This window comes from Schistocerca cancellata, chromosome 10 (genome assembly GCF_023864275.1).
Source record: "Schistocerca cancellata isolate TAMUIC-IGC-003103 chromosome 10, iqSchCanc2.1, whole genome shotgun sequence".
NCBI classification, from domain to species: domain Eukaryota; kingdom Metazoa; phylum Arthropoda; class Insecta; order Orthoptera; family Acrididae; genus Schistocerca; species Schistocerca cancellata.
Window position 1 is genome coordinate 47486352 of NC_064635.1, and position 20468 is coordinate 47506819.

The 20468-nt window shown below is 41.2% G+C and overlaps 1 protein-coding gene across 7 annotated transcripts in view; it reads right to left on the reverse strand.

The window, feature by feature from the left end:
- Nucleotides 1-18830: 18830 nt before the first annotated feature.
- The window catches only part of LOC126106309 (echinoderm microtubule-associated protein-like 2), a 790720-nt gene continuing 789082 nt past the window's right edge, over nucleotides 18831-20468 (reverse strand). For all 7 annotated transcript variants that reach the window (XM_049912530.1, XM_049912534.1, XM_049912533.1 and 4 more), the window contains one exon: nucleotides 18831-19933. In XM_049912530.1, the coding sequence (XP_049768487.1) occupies nucleotides 19808-19933 (126 nt within the window). In that variant the 3' untranslated portion in view covers nucleotides 18831-19807. The remainder of the gene's footprint in view (nucleotides 19934-20468) is intronic.

The following is a 20468-nucleotide window of genomic DNA, read 5'->3' on the forward strand; positions in this document are numbered from 1 at the left end:
GTTTGGCTACTTGGAGACCATTGCAGCCATTCAGTGATGGATTTTTATGGATGACAATGTGCCTTGTCATTGGGCCACCGTTCTTCATAATTGGTTTAAAGAACATTCTGGACAATTTGAATGAATGATTTGGCCACCCAGATCACTTGACATTAATACAATCATTCATTTATGGGACGTAATCAAGAGGTCTGTTTGTGCACAAACTCCTGCACCAGCAATGCTTTCACAATTATAGACAGCCATGGAGGCAGCATGGGCTCAGTATATCTGCAATGGCTTCCAGTAACTTGTTGAATCTATGCCACATTGGGTTCCTGCACTGCACTGCATCAGATCAAACACGATATTAGGGGGTATCCCATGACTTTTTTTCATCTCAGGTTATCTAGTACATTTCCCTTACCTAGGAGCAAACTAATTGTCATCAAAGAGAGCCTCCATATTCTTTTCAATCCTTTTTTTTAATATTCTGTTAAGCAACTTGGAACCTCCTTCCTCCACCTAGAATGTCACGAAGTGTCTGCACAGTTCACAAACCACATATTCCTCACCATTGAATTAGTAAATGAAATCATGTCACACTTTTCTGTAGTACATATTACTTTGAGTTAAATACACAGTGGTTCCATAAGAATCTTTTTAAATTTGGTAGTGTTTCATCCACTGACTTATGGTACACAAGTACGAAGTTTCAGTTCTTTACAGAATTGCACATTTGTGCCACTGAAATTTTTTAATCCCTCACTGGTTTGACACATTGATTTCCTGTTGATTTTCAGCACATTATCCAATTGAATGGTCATTCTAAAATGAGTCTCCAATTTTGTTCCAAAAATTTTTACCTTAACTTACAGTTTGGCTTCAAAAAAGGAGCATGAACAGAAAATGCAATTAATTGTTTTGTGTATGTGAGGCACTTATGGAGCTAAATGATAGTCTGAGGACAGTAGGTATCTTCTTTGATTTTACAAAAGCATTTCATTATGTGGAGCATAATAATAAGCTCAAGCTGTATAAGGGGTTCACTTAGCTTGAATCAACAGTCTCCTGAATGGTTTGATGGGGCCTGTCATGGATTTCATTCCTGTGCCAACATTTTCATCTCAGAGTAGCAATTTCAACCTATGTCCTCAATTATTTGCTGGATGTATTCCAATCTCTGTCTTGCTGTACAGTTTTTACCCTGTACAGCTCCCTCTAGTTCCATGCAAGTTATTCTCTGATGTCTTAATACATGTCCTATCATCCTGTCCCTTCTTCGTGTCAGCATTTTCTATGTATTCCTTTCTTTGCCGATTCTGCAGGGAACCACCTCTTTCCTTGCCTTATCAGTCCACCTAATTTTCAACATTCTTCTGTAGCACCTCATCTCAAAAGCTTCGATTCTCTTCTGTTCCAGTTTTCACACAGTCCATTTTCATTACCATACAATGCTGTGCTCAAAACATATGTTCTCAGAAATTAAAGCCTATATTTGATACTAATAGGCTTCTCTTGCTCAAGAATGCCCTTTTTGCCAGTGCTAGTCTGGTTTTTAGGTTCTCGTTGCTCCATCCATAATATGCTATTTCGCTGCCTAGCAAGCAATATCTTGACTTCATCAGTTTGTGTGTGTACATACTGACAGACTTTTCTCAATGACCACCCACTGCAGCGAACTATTGAGCAATAAATAGCCTTATGAAATGCTATATGCTCTGTGATTTACAAACTTCACCGCACATGTGAAAATGCATTTATTGTTTCATTCGTGTGACATAATATGATTCACAGTTTCATCTTTCTGACTTTAATAACAACATGTAATGTCAAATAGATAAGTTTTTAATCTCTCAGCACATCTTCACCAATCACAATTTACCAACAATCAAAAGAGATACAAAGAAAAACACCCAGATAAGACACAAAAGATAGAAATACTCATAACTAACAAATGAATAATCAAATGGTACAGTACAGTGATTTTGGATAAACATTTTGCTTGTTCTTCATGAATATAGTCCTTTTCATAATTCAGTGCAATTTTGTCAACCACTTCAATAATGCCTAATGAAATAAAGTAACTTCCATTCCTGTCCAGCTTCATTTAAACACTGTTATCTAAAGACATTATTATTAAACTACAATATTGACCCCATGGTGTTACCCACAGTTAAATATGTCAGTGTAACGTAATGCTTATCCAGTATTGATGAAACACAGTGAGGATTGTGTAAATGAGTATATTCACTAATACAGTGAAGTTCAAAAAGTCGTTGAGAATATAGCCTTTTCTAAGAGAACCAAGTGTTTCACATCATACATTATACAGAGATCGGCCAACCACAATATGGATGAGACACATTGAGGATTTTTGTCATTACACTGCATTGTGAATGAAACAATAAAAACGTTTTCACATACATGATAACATTTGTATGTCATATATTATTTAACAATATTATGAAAAGGGGCACAACAAAAAGACTGTTACACTCTAAGCTTTCAGCCATCAAGGTCTTTGTTGAAAATAGATGACAGACACACAAGCAGACACAACTCAAACACGTGACTGCAACCTCTGGCACCTGAAGGCACACTGCAAGCAACAGCAGTAGTGCATAATGGGAGTGGCAACTGGGTGGGGGTAAGGAGGAGGTTGGGATGGTGAGGGAGAGGGATAGCTGGGTAGGGGTGGGGGACCGTGAAGTGCTGCTGGGGAGTGCGCAAGGATAAGGTGGAGAGAGGGTAGGGCAGCTAGGTGCAGTCGGGAGAGGAGGGCAGGGCAGAGTTTGGTGTGAGGGGGCGGGGAGGGGGGGGGGGGCAGAGAAGTAAAAGGACTGGGTGCATTGGTGGAATGAAGGCTGTGTAGTGTTGGAATGGGAACAGAGAAGAGGCTCGATGGATGAGAAAAATGACTAACGAAGGTTGAGGCCAGGAGAGTTATGGGGACATAGGATATATTATAGGGAGAGTTCCCACCTGCGGAATTCAGAAAAGCTGGTGTTGGTGGGAAGGATCCATATGGCACAGGCTGTGAAGTAGTCATTGAAATGGAAGATGATGTGTTGGGCAGGGTGCTCAGCAACAGGGTGGTCCACTTGTTTCTTGGCCACAGTTTGTCATTAGCCTTTCATGTGGACAGACAGCTTGTTGGTTGTCATGTCCACATGGAATGCAGCGCAGTAGTTGCAGCTTAGCTGGTGGTTTACATGACTGGTGCCCAGGTAGCACTGCCTTTGATGGGAGAGGTGATGTTTGTGACAGGACTGGAGTAGGTGGTGGTGGGAAGATGAATGGGACAAGTCTTGCATCTAGGTCTATTAGAGGAATATGAGCCCTGAGGTAAGATTTTGTGAGCAGGGTTTGTGTGGGTATGGACAAGTATATTGTCTAGGTTCAGTGGAGGGGTGGGAAGGATAGTGATCAGGTCATTTCTCATTTCAGGGCACAATGAGAGGTAGTCAAAACCCTGGCGGAGAGTGTAATTCAGTTGCTCAACTGCCCCTGTGTGGCTGGACAGTGAGACTTTTGGAGGTTGTGGGAGACTGGAAAGATAAGGCATGGGAGATTTGTTTTTGTACAAGGTTGGGAGAATAATTATAGTCTGTGGAGGCCTCAGTGACATCCTCAGTATATTTCAAGAGGAACCGCTCCCACTGTGCCTCCACTAAGAGTCTCTGCTCTCGTACACCAATACCTTCAGCCTGTTACCCGGAACCTACCCTTCTATATAAAAGATACCAACCATGTCCTCCACCAACTCCACAGTTCCTGTCCCATTCCTACATGGTGCTCTGCTCATCATTATTGATAGCAACTCCCTTTACACTACCATCCCTAATGCCCATGGCGTTACCCTGTTGAACACTATCTTTCCCACAGCCCGATGGATTCCAAACCAACAACCTCCTTTCTAGTTGCCATGACCAACTATATCCTCACCCACAGTTACATCTCCTTCAAAGGCATTACCTACAAACAAATCCGGGGTATGGCTATGGGCACCTGCATGGCACCATCCCATGCCAACCTATTCATGGGCCATCTAGAGGAATCCTTCCTAAACCCCTCACCTGGTTCAGATGACATCTTTACGATCTGGATCAAGAGTGAGGACATCCTATCCACATTCCTCCAGAACCTTAACAGCTTGACCTCCACCTCAAAGATGGCTACATCAGTACCTCTGTCCATATCAAACCTACTAACCACATGCAATACATCCACTTTGACAGCAGCCACTCGTTCCGTACCAAGAAGTCTCTTCCACACTGCCTAACCACTAGTGGTAGTCGTATCTGCAGTGACAAGCAATCCCTCTCAAAATATACTGAGGGTCTCACTGAGGCCTTCACAGACTATAATTATCCTCCCAACCTTGTACAAAAACAAATTTCCTGTGCCTTATCTTTCCATTCTCCAAAAACCTCACCATCTGGCCACACAGGAGTGTTCCCCTCATGACTCTGTACCACCCAGGACTGGACCAACTGAATTACATTCTCCACCCGGATTTTGACTACCTCTCGCCGTGCCCTGAAACGAGAAATGTCCTGCCCACTATCCTTCTCACCATTCCTACAGAAGTATTCCGCCGTCCACTGAACCTACACAATATACTTGTCCATCCTTATGCAACACGTGCTCCCAACCCCTTATCTCATGGCTCATATCCCTCTAATAGACCCATACAAGACCCGTCCCATACATCCTCCCACCACCACCTACTCCAGTCCAGTCACAAACGTCACCTACCCCATCAAAGGCAGGGCTACCTGTGAAACCAGTCATGTAATCCACATGCTAAGCTGCAACCACTGTGCTTCATTCTATGTGGGCTTGACAACCAACAAGCTATCTGTTCGCATGAGTGGCCATTGACAAACTGTGGCCAAGAAACAAGTGGACCACCCTGTTGCTGAGTGCGCTGCCCAACACATCATCTTTCATTTCAGTGACTACTTCACAGCCTGTGCCATATGGATCCTTCCCACCAACACCAGCTTCTCTGAATTACAAATGTGGGAACTCTCCCTGCAATATATCCTACGTTCCTGTAGCCCTCCTGGCCTCAACCATCGTTAGTCATTTTTCTCATCCATCGAGTCTCTGTTCCCTTTCCAGCACTACACAGCCTTTGTACTTCTCTCCTTTTCAGTAACCCCCCCCCCCACCTCTGCCCTGCTCTCCATCTAACCTCCCAACTGCACCTAGCTGCCCTTCCTTCTCTCCACCTCGTCCTTGCGAGCTCCCCAGCAGTACTTCAGAGTCCCCTGCCCCTACCCTGCTATCCCTCCCCTTCCCTGCCCCAGCCACCTCCTTACCCCACCCATTTTCCACTCCCATCACGCATTGCTGCTGTTGCTCGCACTTCGGCTTCAGCTACCAGAGGCTGGAGCCATGTGGGCGTCAGTTGCATTTGCATGTTTGTGTGTCTGTCGTCTTTGTTTGACAAAGTCCTTGATGGCCAAAAACTTAGCTTGTGACAGTCTTTTTGTTGTGCCTATCTGTGACTCAGCATCTAAGCTGTATGGTGAGCAGCAACTTTACTTTCCATTATGCAGGGTGATTCAAAAAGAATACCACAACTTTAAAAATGTGTATTTAATGAAAGAAACATAATATAACCTTCTGTTATACATCATTACAAAGAGTATTTAAAAAGGTTTTTTTTTTTCACTCAAAAACAAGTTCAGAGATGTTCAATATGGCCCCCTCCAGACACTCGAGCAATATCAACCCGATACTCCAACTCGTTCCACACTCTCTGTAGCATATCAGGCGTAACAGTTTGGATAGCTGCTGTTATTTCTCGTTTCAAATCATCAATGGTGGCTGGGAGAGGTGGCCGAAACACCATATCCTTAACATACCCCCATAAGAAAAAATCGCAGGGGGTAAGATTAGGGCTTCTTGGAGGCCAGTGATGAAGTGCTCTGTCACGGGCTGCCTGGCGGCCGATCCATCGCCTCAGGTAGTTGACGTTCAGGTAGTTACGGACAGATAAGTGCCAATGTGGTGGCGCTCTATCCTGCTGAAATATGAATTGTTGTGCTTCTTGTTCGAGCTGAGGGAACAGCCAATTCTCTAACATCTCCAGATACTGTAGTCCAGTTACAGTAGCACCTTCTAAGAAAAAGGGACCAAAAACTTTATTGGCTGAAATGGCACAGAAAACGTTCACCTTAGGCGAGTCACGTTCATACTGAGTTGTTTCCCATACTTCGTCCGAAATGCACGCTGAACAACTGTAATCGATTCACTTCTACCGTACTCAATAACACAAAAAGCTTTCTGTTGAGTGGTCGCCATCTTAGCATCAACTGATGCTGACACCTAGTCAACAGTGCCTCAAGTGAACAAATGTACAACTAAATGCAACTTCATAGCTCCCTTAATTCGCCGACAGATAGTGCTTAGCTCTGCCTTTTGTCGTTGCAGAGTTTTAAATTCCTAAAGTTGTGGTATTCTTTTTGAATCACCCTGTATTGTTACATTACATCCTGGATTTTTCATGTATTATTTAGCTTTATCTCCATGTTTCACGGATTTTTGCCCACCACACTCACCTACTGCCATCCACCGTGACCAAACTGCCTTGCTAACAGGATAACTGCATTTGTAATATGTCTGTGTGCATCTCAGATCTGAAATGGTACTCGTGCCTTCTCCCATGCCATATATTGTGACATGGGCAATGCCAGGTTTCTCAGGTAGCACACTAAATATTTTGTGAACCCATCACTTTGTGTTAAAATAAAAATTCTTTGCACTGGGGATTGAAATGAGAAGACATTGTTGGTGTTACACAATGCTGAATCACCATTACTGCTATGAGATGACACAGCTGCCAAAATTGACTGTCTCCTATTTCACAATTGGCACCTCTATGTTGTCACAACTGAGGACATCAAGCAAAATAACCCTTTCAGCATCCAAGAAACTGTCAGTCACCATTATTTTACCAGTGTAGGGTGCCGTTTTGAACTGTATTGTTGGAGGAGAGGTGGTGTGGCCTCACTCCATGGATTGCCACATTTCTGGTTTGAAGTCTGCGATGATTTATGATCTTCTGTTAGGTAGCGAGGAACCAGTGGGCACACTCTGAGTACCCCAACTGGTGGACAAGTATGTCAGCACTACCAACAGCGACATCTAGTTCAGCAGCAAGGTGTTTGTGATATGTCGATCACCTCGAATGAGTGTGTCGACACGTTCCAACATTGCAAGTCTCACAGTTGTACGCAGTCAGCCGGCTTGCAGGAGATTGGACAGATTTGCGTGGCCTTGTGATGACACGACACCTTGCCCGATGACTCGTTGTGGTTTTGTTCACTGCCGAGTCTCTGCAGACATTCTGCAAACACCTACAAATCTCTGTGACGCTCTGGTTTTCTACCAAAAGAAACTCAGTGACATTTCTCTGCTTGGAACACACCTCCCTTACAGATGCCATTTTCAAGGCTGCATATAGCACTGTCACGTATCAGAACTTTCGTGATACTATAGGGTCTGAAGCAGGAATATTCCATGATGTCGCTCAATAAATTCTGCATTTTTTCAACTGAAATTGGCCAAGAAAAATAATGCGTGTGTCATTACTTAATGAATGCCCCTCATATAATTAATAATGTGTATGTCAGTAGTTTCTAAGAAACTTGTCAGTGGAGGAGGAAGAGGAGTTGGCCGTCAGATAAATCCTTAAGGTTCCAGTTCTCATCGGAAGGCTTACAAAAATAAGTTCGTGAACATGAAAGTAGTCTTACGTAAATGATTAATCATATCTATCTACAGTTCTGTTTCATTGAAACAATGTAGTTTCTGTTGACTGTTTCAATCAGCATTAAAACAATTTCTGGTTTAGTTTTTGCAATATATATCTACCGAAGTTCTGCATTAATTTGAGAGAGAACAAAAAGTGCAGGCCTCAATTATTTTCTAATGAAAGGGCATTCAGGCATCAGAGTTCAAATTAAACACCAATTGTCAGAATAAAAAGATTGAGAAAATGAGAACTAAATGTATCCATCATAATTTTATTAGGAGGCACTTTTAGTGGAATTACTCAGATAATGAAGTACTATCTGGAGTTGAGCCATTGTGTCACTTCATTTGCAAACAAAAATGTGATAAATTTGTCTGCAAATGGCAGAAATTATGGTACGCTAAATTAGTATGTACTAAGATGAATTATACACACACTGAATTTCTTACGTCACTAAACTATGCTATGGTCTAGAAATTCAGTGTGCTCTCAGTTACAGAAATCACTTTATAATGGACAATTTTTGCTATTTCATAATCACCTTAGTGCAATTCTGTCCTAGTTTTGCTCTTATGTGAATAAACTCCAACAGTTGTAACAATGCCTGACCCAGACCACTGTGGCAATAGCTACTGATCTCTTTTAACCAAATATATTGTAGGTTCCTCAAATGAAAAACTGTGCACAAAGGCTGGAAGAGAGCACATGTCACACCTGTCTTCAGAAACAGTAGCAAAGTCATCCACAAATTGCCACCCTATATGAACACATTTCATCTGTTGCAGAATTTTAGAGCATGTTCTGAGCCAGTTGTCCCCAGCCTTTCTGAAACCTGTACCCCTGAGTGAAATCTGATATTACCTAGCTTCTCTGCCAACCCTCTTTATTAGCACCTAACTAAACTTTAGAAAGAAAATAATTTTCTTTCGACACTTTTATTTTTAAAATGATGAAATGTACACAGTACTTTGTTTTTGTAGGTATTTTATTAACTTACAAACCAATGAGTCAGGAGGCATTTGGTACTGTTTATTATTAAAAACCTTATTCTATACAGTGATGCAGATCTCAGTGCATCGTGTGTGATAGTTTCAACTCCATCTCAGAAAAGAAAACTAAAGGGTAGACATGTGTTACAAAATGTGTTTCTTATGCACCACTACTTTTCCTATCAATGCTCACTTCACCCACATCCTTTGTCCCCATTTAAAATCAATCAAGTTAAAATGTGTGCACTATACTTACACTTTTGTAGATCACTTGAGTGCTCAACTCCTTACTTTTGAAATGGTGCATGTGGGAAGACTACAGGTTTCCAATGCCTTATCTCTGGCCAGTGCCCCTAATGTGCAGGTCTGAAATACACAGAATCATCAAAAGCATCTGGGAGACAGAAAAGGTACCAGAAGAGTCAGTACCAATATGTCCCCTCCACAAGAAAGGAGATGAAACAGACCCTAATAACTAAGAGGAATTCCACAGTTGCCTTTGACAAAAAAAAATTACATCCAAAGTGCTGTTAAATCAGCTAGAGCATCAAACAAATCCACAGATAGGAGAATTCCAAGGATGTTTCAAACAGGGAAGATCCTGCAGTAAACAGATCTGGTGCCTGAGAATAATATTAACAACAAGAAAGTCCACAAACACCACAATAATAACATTTGTCAACTTTAAGGCCTATGACTCCATAGATAGAGAAACAGTCTTCAAACTCTGGAAGAAGTGAGCATGGACAACTAGATCAGAAAGTTAATCCAGGAACATCCAAAGTGAAGTTTATGGGAGAGATCTTGGAATCATTTGAAATCAAGATGGCATGGAGATGACCTGTCACACATTCTATTTAATTCAGTTCTGGAGAAAATAATCAAGACTCAGGACAAAGCAGTCAATGGATTAAAGATGGGGAGAGACAAGGATAGAACCATCGACATAAAATATGTGGGCCCGCATCTCGTGGTCGTGCGGTAGCGTTCTCGCTTCCCACGCCCGGGTTCCCGGGTTCGATTCCCGGCGGGGTCAGGGATTTTCTCTGCCTCGTGATGGCTGGGTGTTGTGTGCTGTCCTTAGGTTAGTTAGGTTTAAGTAGTTCTAAGTTCTAGGGGACTTATGACCACAGCAGTTGAGTCCCATAGTGCTCAGAGCCATTTGAACCATAAAATATGTGGCCATCATAACAGAAGAGAAGCCAAAGAAGCTCTAGAGACACTGCACAAAACCTCAGCCAAAACAGGACTGCAAATGTCCTGTGTATGGAAGAAACACAGTACATGGACACAAAATTCACAGATACCAACTGGTAATAAAACATAGAAAAATAACACAAGTAAAAAGTTTCAAATATTTGATAGAGATTATACAGAAAACAGAACTGAACTCTACATCCAGTGAAGAAAGGATCAAAAAAAGCATACAGACCTACAAGAACCATTACAACAAAAGAAGGATTTCCATCAATGTCAGACACACTGCTGTATTATAGACTCCCCAGAGGCCTTGTATGCCTCCTCAGAAACAACAGTAATCAAGGAGACGGAAAAACAAGAGAGGAAAACACTGAGAAGGATCTACAAGTCGGTTCAGACACAGGATATCTGGATAAAGAGACCGACAAAGGAACTGTATGGACAGACAATTACAAAAAACACCAGGAAAAGAAGGGCAAAGTTATACAGACACATATATAGGATGAATGAAAATAGATTGACCAAGAAAATTTTTAACATAGTGATGACTAATAAAGTGAAAATCAAGTGGATGTAGAAAACCATCGAAGACCTTAAGAAACTGAACATCTCCACAGAAGACAAGACAGACAGGGAAATTTACAGACAAAAAAAATTTGAAAACAGAAATTTCAGCTAACACTCATAGAGAAGAAAACAAGAAAGAAATGGATAGAAGAGAAAATAAGAAAAACACTTAATATATGATAAGTTTGGGTCTCAGTTTTACTGTCATAGATATGTGGTAGAAAGTACAAAGTATGTTTGTAGTGGATGGACTATTTGAGGGCCATGTTCATATAATTATTTTGCAAGCTACAGCCTCCACGATATTGTGCTGCCTGTGTATTCTAGTATTTGAAATAAAAATAATCTAATAACAGGTAACTTATGTAATAAGTATTAAAAATACTGATATTTTAAAAATAATTTAGTTTAATGACCAAGGCAGAACTGAACTCTTAATTTCATTTTACCCTCCAGGCAGTAATACCCTCAGGCTGGGAGCCACAGTTCTAAGCTCAAACATAATGAGGTATCTGAAATAGCATGACCTCATTTATGTGAACCAGCATGAATTCAGAAAACATTGGTCTTGTGAAACCTAACTTGTGCTTTTTTATCACGACACAATGAAGGGCATGGATCAACACATCAGGAAGACACAGTATATTTCGACTTTTGAAAAATATTTGGCTTGGTACCACACCAGTATTTATTAACATAAGCATTAACAAATAGGATATTAAATGAAATGTGTGACTGGATTGAGGATGTCTCGGTAGGGAGGATTCAGCACATTATCTTCGTCAGAGAGTCATTAACATACGTAGAAGTAGCTTCACCTGTGCCACAGGGAAGCTGTTCATGTTGTACAGTAGTGACCTGGCAGACAATATTTATAGTTCTTTATACTTTCTGAAGATAATGCAGTCATCTGTAATAAAATACTATCTAGGGAAAGTTAAACAAATTTCCAGTCAGATGTTGATAAGGTTTCAAAGTAGTGCAAAGGTAAATAACTTGCTTTAAATTTTCAGAAATGTACAACTGTGCACTTCACAAAGTGCAAAAAAGTAGTGTCCTGATTACAACACTGATGAGTCACGATTGTACTCAGGCAACAAATACCCAATAATAATTTGTAGGTATATGGAATGGAATGATCACATGGGCTTGTAAGTACAGCAGGTGGCAGCATTCGCATCATTAGCAGGATACTGGGAAAATCCTGTCACTCTAAAAAGGAAGCTGGTTTAATCATATGTTCTTGTAGAACATGTTCTCAGTTTGTCACATGAAATCTGAGTGAAATTCTGAGTTTTTGACAAAATTCTCCACGATTTTTGTCAGGACCAATATACTGTCTTGACTGCTGTTATGGTAACCGTAGCCAGTTGCTACTGCTCAGTGAACATTATGCTGCCAGAGATTGTGGCTGTGTTTGCTCTGGTGGGGCCTGTGTTATTGTACCAATGTAAACAATTCAGCACATTTTTCTGTTTTTTTCTCACCACTGAGAGCTCACTTCCATGCGTCTCTGTCCTGGGTGAAGTTTTTCTTGCACAACCTAATTTGATTCTACAAGTAAAAAGAGAACATTTATGAAGATTTTAAGGCCCATTCAGTCATGAAATGGAAACCACAGGGAAAATCAAAGATGCTTCATTTACAACATGGAGCTACTCCTTCCAGATACTCTGCACAGTTGCTACTGCTCTGACTTAAGGCATTTGTCACAGAGTGGTACCAACTTTCGACCACTCTCCTCATAGAAAGCAGCTGCCTGTACAGGGTTATTACAAATGATTGAAGCGATTTCACAGCTCTACAATAACTTTATTATTTGAGATGTTTTCACAATGCTTTGCACACACATACAAAAACTCAAAAAGGTTTTTTTAGGCATTCACAAATGTTCGCTACGTGCTCCTTTAGTGATTCGGCAGACATCAAGCCGATAATCAAGTTCCTCCCACACTCGGCGCAGCATGTCCCCATCAGTGAGTTCGAAAGCATCGTTGATGCGAGCTCGCAGTTCTGGCACGTTTCTTGGTAGAGGAGGTTTAAACACTGAATCTTTCACATAATCCCACAGAAAGAAATCACATGGGGTTAAGTCAGGAGAGCGTGGAGGCCATGACACGAATTGCTGATCATGATCTCCACCACGACCGATCCATCGGTTTTCCAGTCTCCTGTTTAAGAAATGCCGAACATCATGATGGAAGTGCGGTGGAGCACCATCCTGTTGAAAGATGAAGTCGGCGCTGTCGGTCTCCAGTTGTGGCACGAGCCAATTTTCCGCGGGCTACGCGTGAAACTTGCCCGCACGAGTTCAACCGTTTCTTCGCTCACTGCAGGCCGACCCGTTGATGTCCCCTTACAGAGGCATCCAGAAGCTTTAAACTGTGCATGCAATCGCCGAATGGAGTTAGCAGTTGGTGGATCTTTGTTGAACTTCGTCCTGAAGTGTCGTTGCACTGTTATGACTGACTGATGTGAGTGCATTTCAAGCACAACATACACTTTCTCGGCTCCTGTCGCCATTTTGTCTCAATGTGCTCTCGAGCGCTCTGGCGGCAGAAACCTGAAGTGCGGCTTCAGGCGAACAAAACTTTATGAGTTTTTCTACGTATCTGTAGTGTGTCGTGACCATATGTCAATGAACGGAGCTACAGTGAATTTATGAAATCGCTTCAATCATTTGTAATAGCCCTGTACTTTCAGCTACTTCTCTTTCTCTGTCTTGAGGCCCACTGTCATTACCTTTTAGCCAGTATTTTGTTTGAGCAGTGAGACGATAATCAGAGGGAGCCAAGTTGGGCTGTTTGGAGGATGAGCCAACACTTCCCAACAAAAACGCAGCAGGAGCATCTTTTTTTGCATCAGCAGCAGTGTTTGGCTAAGCATTTTTCTGAAGATGGGCAATGGCCAATGACAACATTTCTGTTTGCTTGTTTTGAGTTGCCCTTCATAGTCATTGAAGTGTCACACTATTTGAGGCTGCAATGTTCCACAAATTCCACCAGAACACAGTAGCTATTCATTTTCTGAAGGAGGTGGTTTGTTTGCATGTCTTTGCTTTTTTTGAGAGGGAATCAGAATGCATCTATTGGTCGGATTGCTCTTTTGTTTCTTCATTTTTGAGAAAGAGCTATGTCTCGTCCCCTATGACAATTTTGTTCCAAAAATAATTGCCTCTATCACAGTTGCACTGGAAAAATAAGGCAGAGCTCATTGCTGTGTTTTGTGATGGACAGCATCTTGGCAACCCATCTTGCACATCCTGACAATGAAGTCTATCACTCATAATCGTACAGAGCACTTGAAATTCGGGGAAACAAATCACTTAACACAGACTCTGAACAGATGATCCTTTTGAACCATTAGATCCACATGCTGAACAAAAGAACTGGTTGATACTTGCTTCCTTCCCTGACTGCCTGCGTCATGAAAACCTGTGCATCCTGCACCGTAGCCACACTTTCCTGTCACTCGTGAAATTTTGCCATACACATTATTCATTCGTTGATGAACTTTGGCTGCATCACACCTCACAGCACAAAGAAATTGAGTGGCAACATGAACTTCATACTTTGCAGGAGACTGTTGTTCTAGGCATGTTTGTTTACTGCATGCTGAGAACTAACAAGTTTAATGTGATGCAATCAATGGGCTTGCTGGAGACGTTGCTTAAAGCTTTATTGGATTATTTGAACGATCAAACATTGGGGGCTTGTGGGGAGGAGGGGGAATTGTCCTCATATGTGGCCATTCTGAGAAGCTTTGATCACTAATTGCGTGTCATTTCTAGAATACAGCTGTAGTTCATGACCCACACCAGTTTGGGCTAACAGAGGATATATACAAAGGAGGACAGGCACAAATGGTCATAGATTTGTTTGACTCCTGGGAGGGCAGCACAGAAATACGGAAAAATTTGAATAGGCAGATGCCTGAAAATTCAATGAAACTATCCCACAAAAGCCTACTTAATGCTTCAGGAACCAGTATTAAATGAGAACTCAAAACAAAATTATACTACAGCCCCATACACATCACTCCTGTAAGGTCCACACCGACAGCAGATGGATCATGGAATGCAAGCGGCATTTAAACATACTTCCTGCATCACATTTGGGAAGAAATCCTAAATATGTGATGCCGGACAACCTCTTCCACACCCTTTGAAGTGGTTTACTAAGCATGGATATCGATTTAGTTTTACACCTACATCTTTACTCTACAAGCCACCTTATGGTGTGTGGCAGAGGTTACCTGTGTACCACTGTCACTTTCCCTTCTCCTGCTCCAACTGCATACGGTTCGCAGGAAGAACAACTGCTGGTGAGCCTCCCTTCGACCTTGTATCTCTCTGATTTTATCTTTGTGGTCTTTTGCAGGATATATGTAGTAGGCAGCAATATATTTGTTGACTCTCCTTGGAATATTCGCTCTCAGACTTTTACCAGCAGACCGCATCATGCTGCAGAATGTGTCTTGCAGTGTCTGCTGCTGGAGTTGGCTCACCATCTCCATGAGACTTTTGCACTTACTAAATGAACCTGTGATAAAACATGCTGCTCTATCAATCTTATCTAGTGCAGATTCTGCACTTACAAGTAATATTTAAGTATTGGTCAAACAAGTGTTTTGTAAGACATTTCCTTTGTTGATGTACTACATTTCCTGAGGTTTCTTCCAATCGATATCAATCCGGGATCTGCCTTATGTGCAGTTAATTTTATGTGATTGTCCTACTTCAAATCTCTCTGTACGCACACTCCTAGATATTTTATGTAACTAACTGCTTCCAGTAATTCTGAAATCGTATACTCATACTATAAAGGATCTTTCTGTGTATGTATTTGGAATATATTACACCTGCTTATGTTGAGGGCCAGTTGCACTCCCTTAACCCAGTATTGGTTCTCTGCTTGTCTCCCCATATTTTGCTACAATTTTCTAGCATTGTGACTTCTCTCTGAACAACAGAATCATCCCAACAGTCTCATGAAAATTCTGGCATATTCTATGCTATTTATATACAGGGTGGAGAAAAATTTTGTCACAAAATTTTAACCCAGGATAGCTGATGCCAGTAGAAATGAAAATTGCTAATGTTGTGTAGGTTGACAACGCACTATTTTTAAAATATGGAAATTTGATGTCACATGGTCAGGTTGGCCGCGGGATTGCCCTGGTTCTAGATGCTCTGGACAACACATGACTGTGAATGGTTTGCCTACTGGACTATCCGAGGCGACCCACACGCTCGGTGGTAGTGTGCCAGCCTTCCACTCTGGGGGTTAATCTGCTGGGGTCCTGACACATCCATTTTAGTTTCATGATAAGACATACCATCAACAGCTGTTAATTCCCATCAACAGCTGTTAATTCACATACAGAAAGTCTTTTACAAATTGTGTCGGCCCTAAAAAGGGCCTTTTTTATAGCTAGGACATTGTTTATTTAAAGCAGCTGTTCGAACTGGCGACCCTCTGATGCTGCACAAGCTGGATAACGTCGAACGGTGTTTGCTGAACTCTTTCAAAGATTCCTGGCATTGCCCTGATGTGATTGGCGGCATGTTGAATGTGATCCATTAATTCCTCTTTGTTTCTAGGTGGTTCGCGTCCGGGTGGGTGAACTAGAGCTTTGAAGAATACCCACAGGGAAAAGTCCAGTGGTGTGAGGTCTGGTGATCGCGTCTGCCATGTCCTATGAGCCCCTCTGCCAATTACCTGGCTGTTGAAAAGTTCATTTAAATATCCGCACACAGCACGACTGTTATGTTCGGGCGCTCCATCATGCTGCAACCACATGTGTAGCCATATGTCCAGGGGAACATCTTCCCCCAGGCCGGATAGAGTTTCTTGCAAAAAGTGAAGCTAATTTGTCCCAGTAAGTCAAGGAGGTAGACAGACTGGCCCAGTCAGGCGGTCATCCACAATGCCTGCCAAATGCTGAACGAAAATTGTTCCTGGTGTCCATGGACATACATCATATGAGGTTTTCTGCTCGTCCAGTAGTGAATGTTTCAAGTGTTGTAAAGGCCATCCTGATGGAAGGTGCACTTGTCGGTAAACAACACAATGGCAGGGAAGTCGGGATCTTGTGCAACATGTTGCAGAAACCAACGGCAAAACCCTTGCCTGTGCTCATAGTCCACCACAGGATTTATGTCTTTGACAGGGTGGAAACTAAATGGATGCTGGATGTCATCCCTCAAAATCTCTCACATTAACCGATGAGTGAGCCCCATGTCCTGTCCAACCACTCGAGTAATTGTCGTGGATGCTTCCTTGAAGTGCAGGAGAACAGTCTCTTCAAGTCGCTTTCAAGGTCTTTCAGCATCACCCTGATATCCTGCTAACGAGCTTGTTTTGCTAAGTTGCTAGTGAATTACTGTAAACATTTATGGGTGTGGGTGGCGTCTTGCTGGGTACCGTCCTCCACACAACCATCGAGCTTCATGCACATTACTCTCGGCTAGTCCATAAACAAAAACCATATCTCATTCTTCAAATGAATACTGTGCCGTCATGCTTACCGTATGACTAAATCTCAGGTGACGTGTGCGCTCCAAAGTGAAGCTTATTGTGAATGCCTCTGATGTGAGGTGGAGACAAACAGCAAGACCTATTCTACACATGTGTGTATCACGTTGGGGCAGTGACAGGGCGAAGGATGTTTGTATGTGTGAACCGACAACCATAGCACTGCCCGCCAATCGACGAATGGCAACAGGGCAATCCCACGGCCAATCGGAGCACGTGGTGCCAAGTTTCCATAGTTTAAAAGTGATGCGTTTTCGACCTACACATTGTTAGTAATTTTAGTTCCTACTGGCAATAGCTATCCAGGGTTAAAATTTCATGACACAATTTTTCTCCACTTTGTATATTGTGAGAAGTAATGGTCCTGTGACATTTCCTTGGTGCATCTCTGAAGCTGCATTTATGTCTAAAGACTTCTCTCTCTTTAGAATGCCATGCTGTGTTCTGTGTGCTACAAACTCTTCGATCCAGTCACACAGTTGATCTGATATTCCACTTGTATTTTGTTCAGTAGGTGGCAGTGCTCAACTGTATTGAACGCTTTCTGGAAGTAAAGAACACAGAATCCGCCTTGGCATCTGTATCTACTGTTTTCATGGGAACAGAGCGAACTGGATTCCACATGACTATTGTTTTCAAAACCCATGTCAGTTCTTACAGAGGAGATTTTTCGTCTCCAGAAATGTCATAAAACATAAGCATAAAACATGTCCCCGCAGCCTACAACAGACTAACATCAGAGATATAGGATTATAGTTCTGTGGGCGTATTTGCTGATCCTTCTTGAAAACGGTAATGAACTGTGCTTTTACCTAATCATTAGGAATGCTTCATTCTACTAGAGACCTACAGCACTTGGGTGCTAGAAGACATGGAATTCTTTTGTAGTTCTCTGTAGAATCAAAATGGTATCCCGTCAGGTCCAGTGGCCTTTCCCTTGTTTAGTGATTTTAGTTTGCTTTCCTATCTCTTGGTTACTTATTTTGATATCTGTCATTTTAAGAGCAATCTTCTGTGAAACAGTTTTGGAATGAGATGTTTGGATTTTCTGTGTCTTCCCCAGTTTCAGTGCCATCATGGTCACAGAACACCTGGACAGATGGCTTCGATCCATTTGCCGATTGATTGTAAGAACCAAAATTTTTAAGATTTTCTGTTCAGTTGGCAGACAGAATTTGCTTTCAGATTTGATGAATGCTTCATGCACTACCCTTCTTATGATAATTTTAGTTTTGTTAAGCTTTTATTTGTTTGTGAGGCTTTGACAGTTAAATTGGCAGTGAAGCTCGCTTTGATTTTGTAGCAGCTTCCTAATGTGGTTGTCTAACAACAGTGGGCCTTCTCCATCTCTCACAATTTTGCTTGGACCATACAGGTCTAAAAGCATATTGTATGATGCTTTTGATTTTTGTACATTGATGCTTAAAATTATCAGTGCTGCAGATGAAATTTGTATGTTGACCTGTCAGGTAATACGAAATCTACCTCTGTCACTCTTGCTAAACAAAGATCTTCCTACATTCCTTTGTATTCCAATTTACAGCCACTTTTAGTAATTCTCTAATGGCCTTATGATCACTGAATCCCTGTTCTACAATAAGTCAAAATATTTGGGTCTATTTGTCACCAGCAGGTCTAAGATGATGATGATGATGATGGTCTGACAGTGCTCATTTAAGTCCAAAAAAAAGTTTATACAGAAGTGATTAATACAAAGACAGTGCTCACGTGCTATTTACAAACCAGTGGGAAAAGCGAAATTGATTAAACATTCATACTTTTTGCTGTTAAATTTCATGTGTATTAGTAAAACAATACAATGGACATATGAACAGTCTAGTTCATTAACAGTGGCTTTATGGACATTTTACTGTACAGTACTACATTAATTAATAAATTATTAAGTTTAGCACAATACATTTCATGAAATACATCATAAACTCAGTGTAATAAACTGTACAAAATTTAAACATAATTGTAGTGTATATTCACAAACTTAGCACAGTTTTAATGCATTTGCAGCTGCACAGCAGTTAAGAATTGCAGAAGGCACATCATTTTCCAATTATGCATAGCAGAAATACTCTTTCGTACTCAAGCATAAATGATATATATCTGTTGCTGGTGCCAACAGCTTTCTACTTTGTCCTCACCAGTAAAATGGAGTAAAAAAAAAAAAAAAAAATGCAAGATCTAGTTTCTTATCAAGTATTTGAAGACAGCTCCTAATGTTCTACTATAATCTGCAGACAAACATTTCCAAAAGGCCTATGAGCCAATAAATAATAGGCATATTTTTGTTATCCCTGAGAGGAAGAGAAAGAGCACTTGTTTCATAATATCCCAGGTAGAGGACCTCTGAACCTGAGTCAGACAATCTGTAAAATGCACAAAAAATAACACCTAATCAGAACTTCCAATTATTACAACATTCTGATAACTTTACTCAAAACTCTGTTGTATTGTAACTGATGGTTAACTGAAATTTCCATTCTATCAACTGTCCCCAGCAGAATGTGATTATATTCTAGTAGACACACCTTAAAAAATTCCAAATATCAGATTCTCAAGCACTTACTGACAGAATACATCAGAACTATTATAATCGCACATTTTATCCACTGACACAGTGCCTGTAGCTCCTTTTTATAAAAAAATAAACACACAATCATCTGTCTGTTACAGTGGGAAGAACACATTTTGTTTTGCATTCCGTTCACTATGGGAATAAATAATTCACTGACTGTGTGACTTCATCAGCTGAATCAGACCAGTGCCCACTGCATGACACTAGTGTCACGCCCACCTGTTGAGATGAGTCGCGAGTCGTCGTGCAGGAATGCCACAGATGTCACGTGGCTGCTGTGACCGCCGTAAATGTGGCAAAGTGACTAAAAGAAAAATTTACATATTCAGTAAGAACTGCATGAAAACTTGGGAAAATCATGTCATGGTGTATGGAAAAGAAGAGGAGCAGAGAGGGGAAAGGCTGGTGGTTGCATTGGCAGAGAGTGAGCATGAAAGTGAGGGGACATGAACTGGGAAAGTTAATTTCAACCTGGACTTCCCACAGGGTAACTACGGGAAAAATAGATGGCACATTTAAGAAAATTAAAGAGACCTTTGGAGAAAGAAGCAGCTGTATGAATAACAAAATCTAATGCCAGCTAGTGCTAAGTAAAGAAGTGCTAAGCAGTGTCACAGTTATGGTTTAGTTCTCACATGCAAAAGATTGTGGGTTCCAATCTTCTCTGGTCACATGAAATTTTTTATTTTTAAATCTTTATCAAAATGACTTATCATTATTTTTATTAAATGATTTGATTTAAATGTATTTTTTTAAATTTCTGTTCCCATGTTACACCAGATTAATAATGATGTTAACTTTTTCATTTGCTCCACTTTTCTTCCAATCATTCTTTTTCC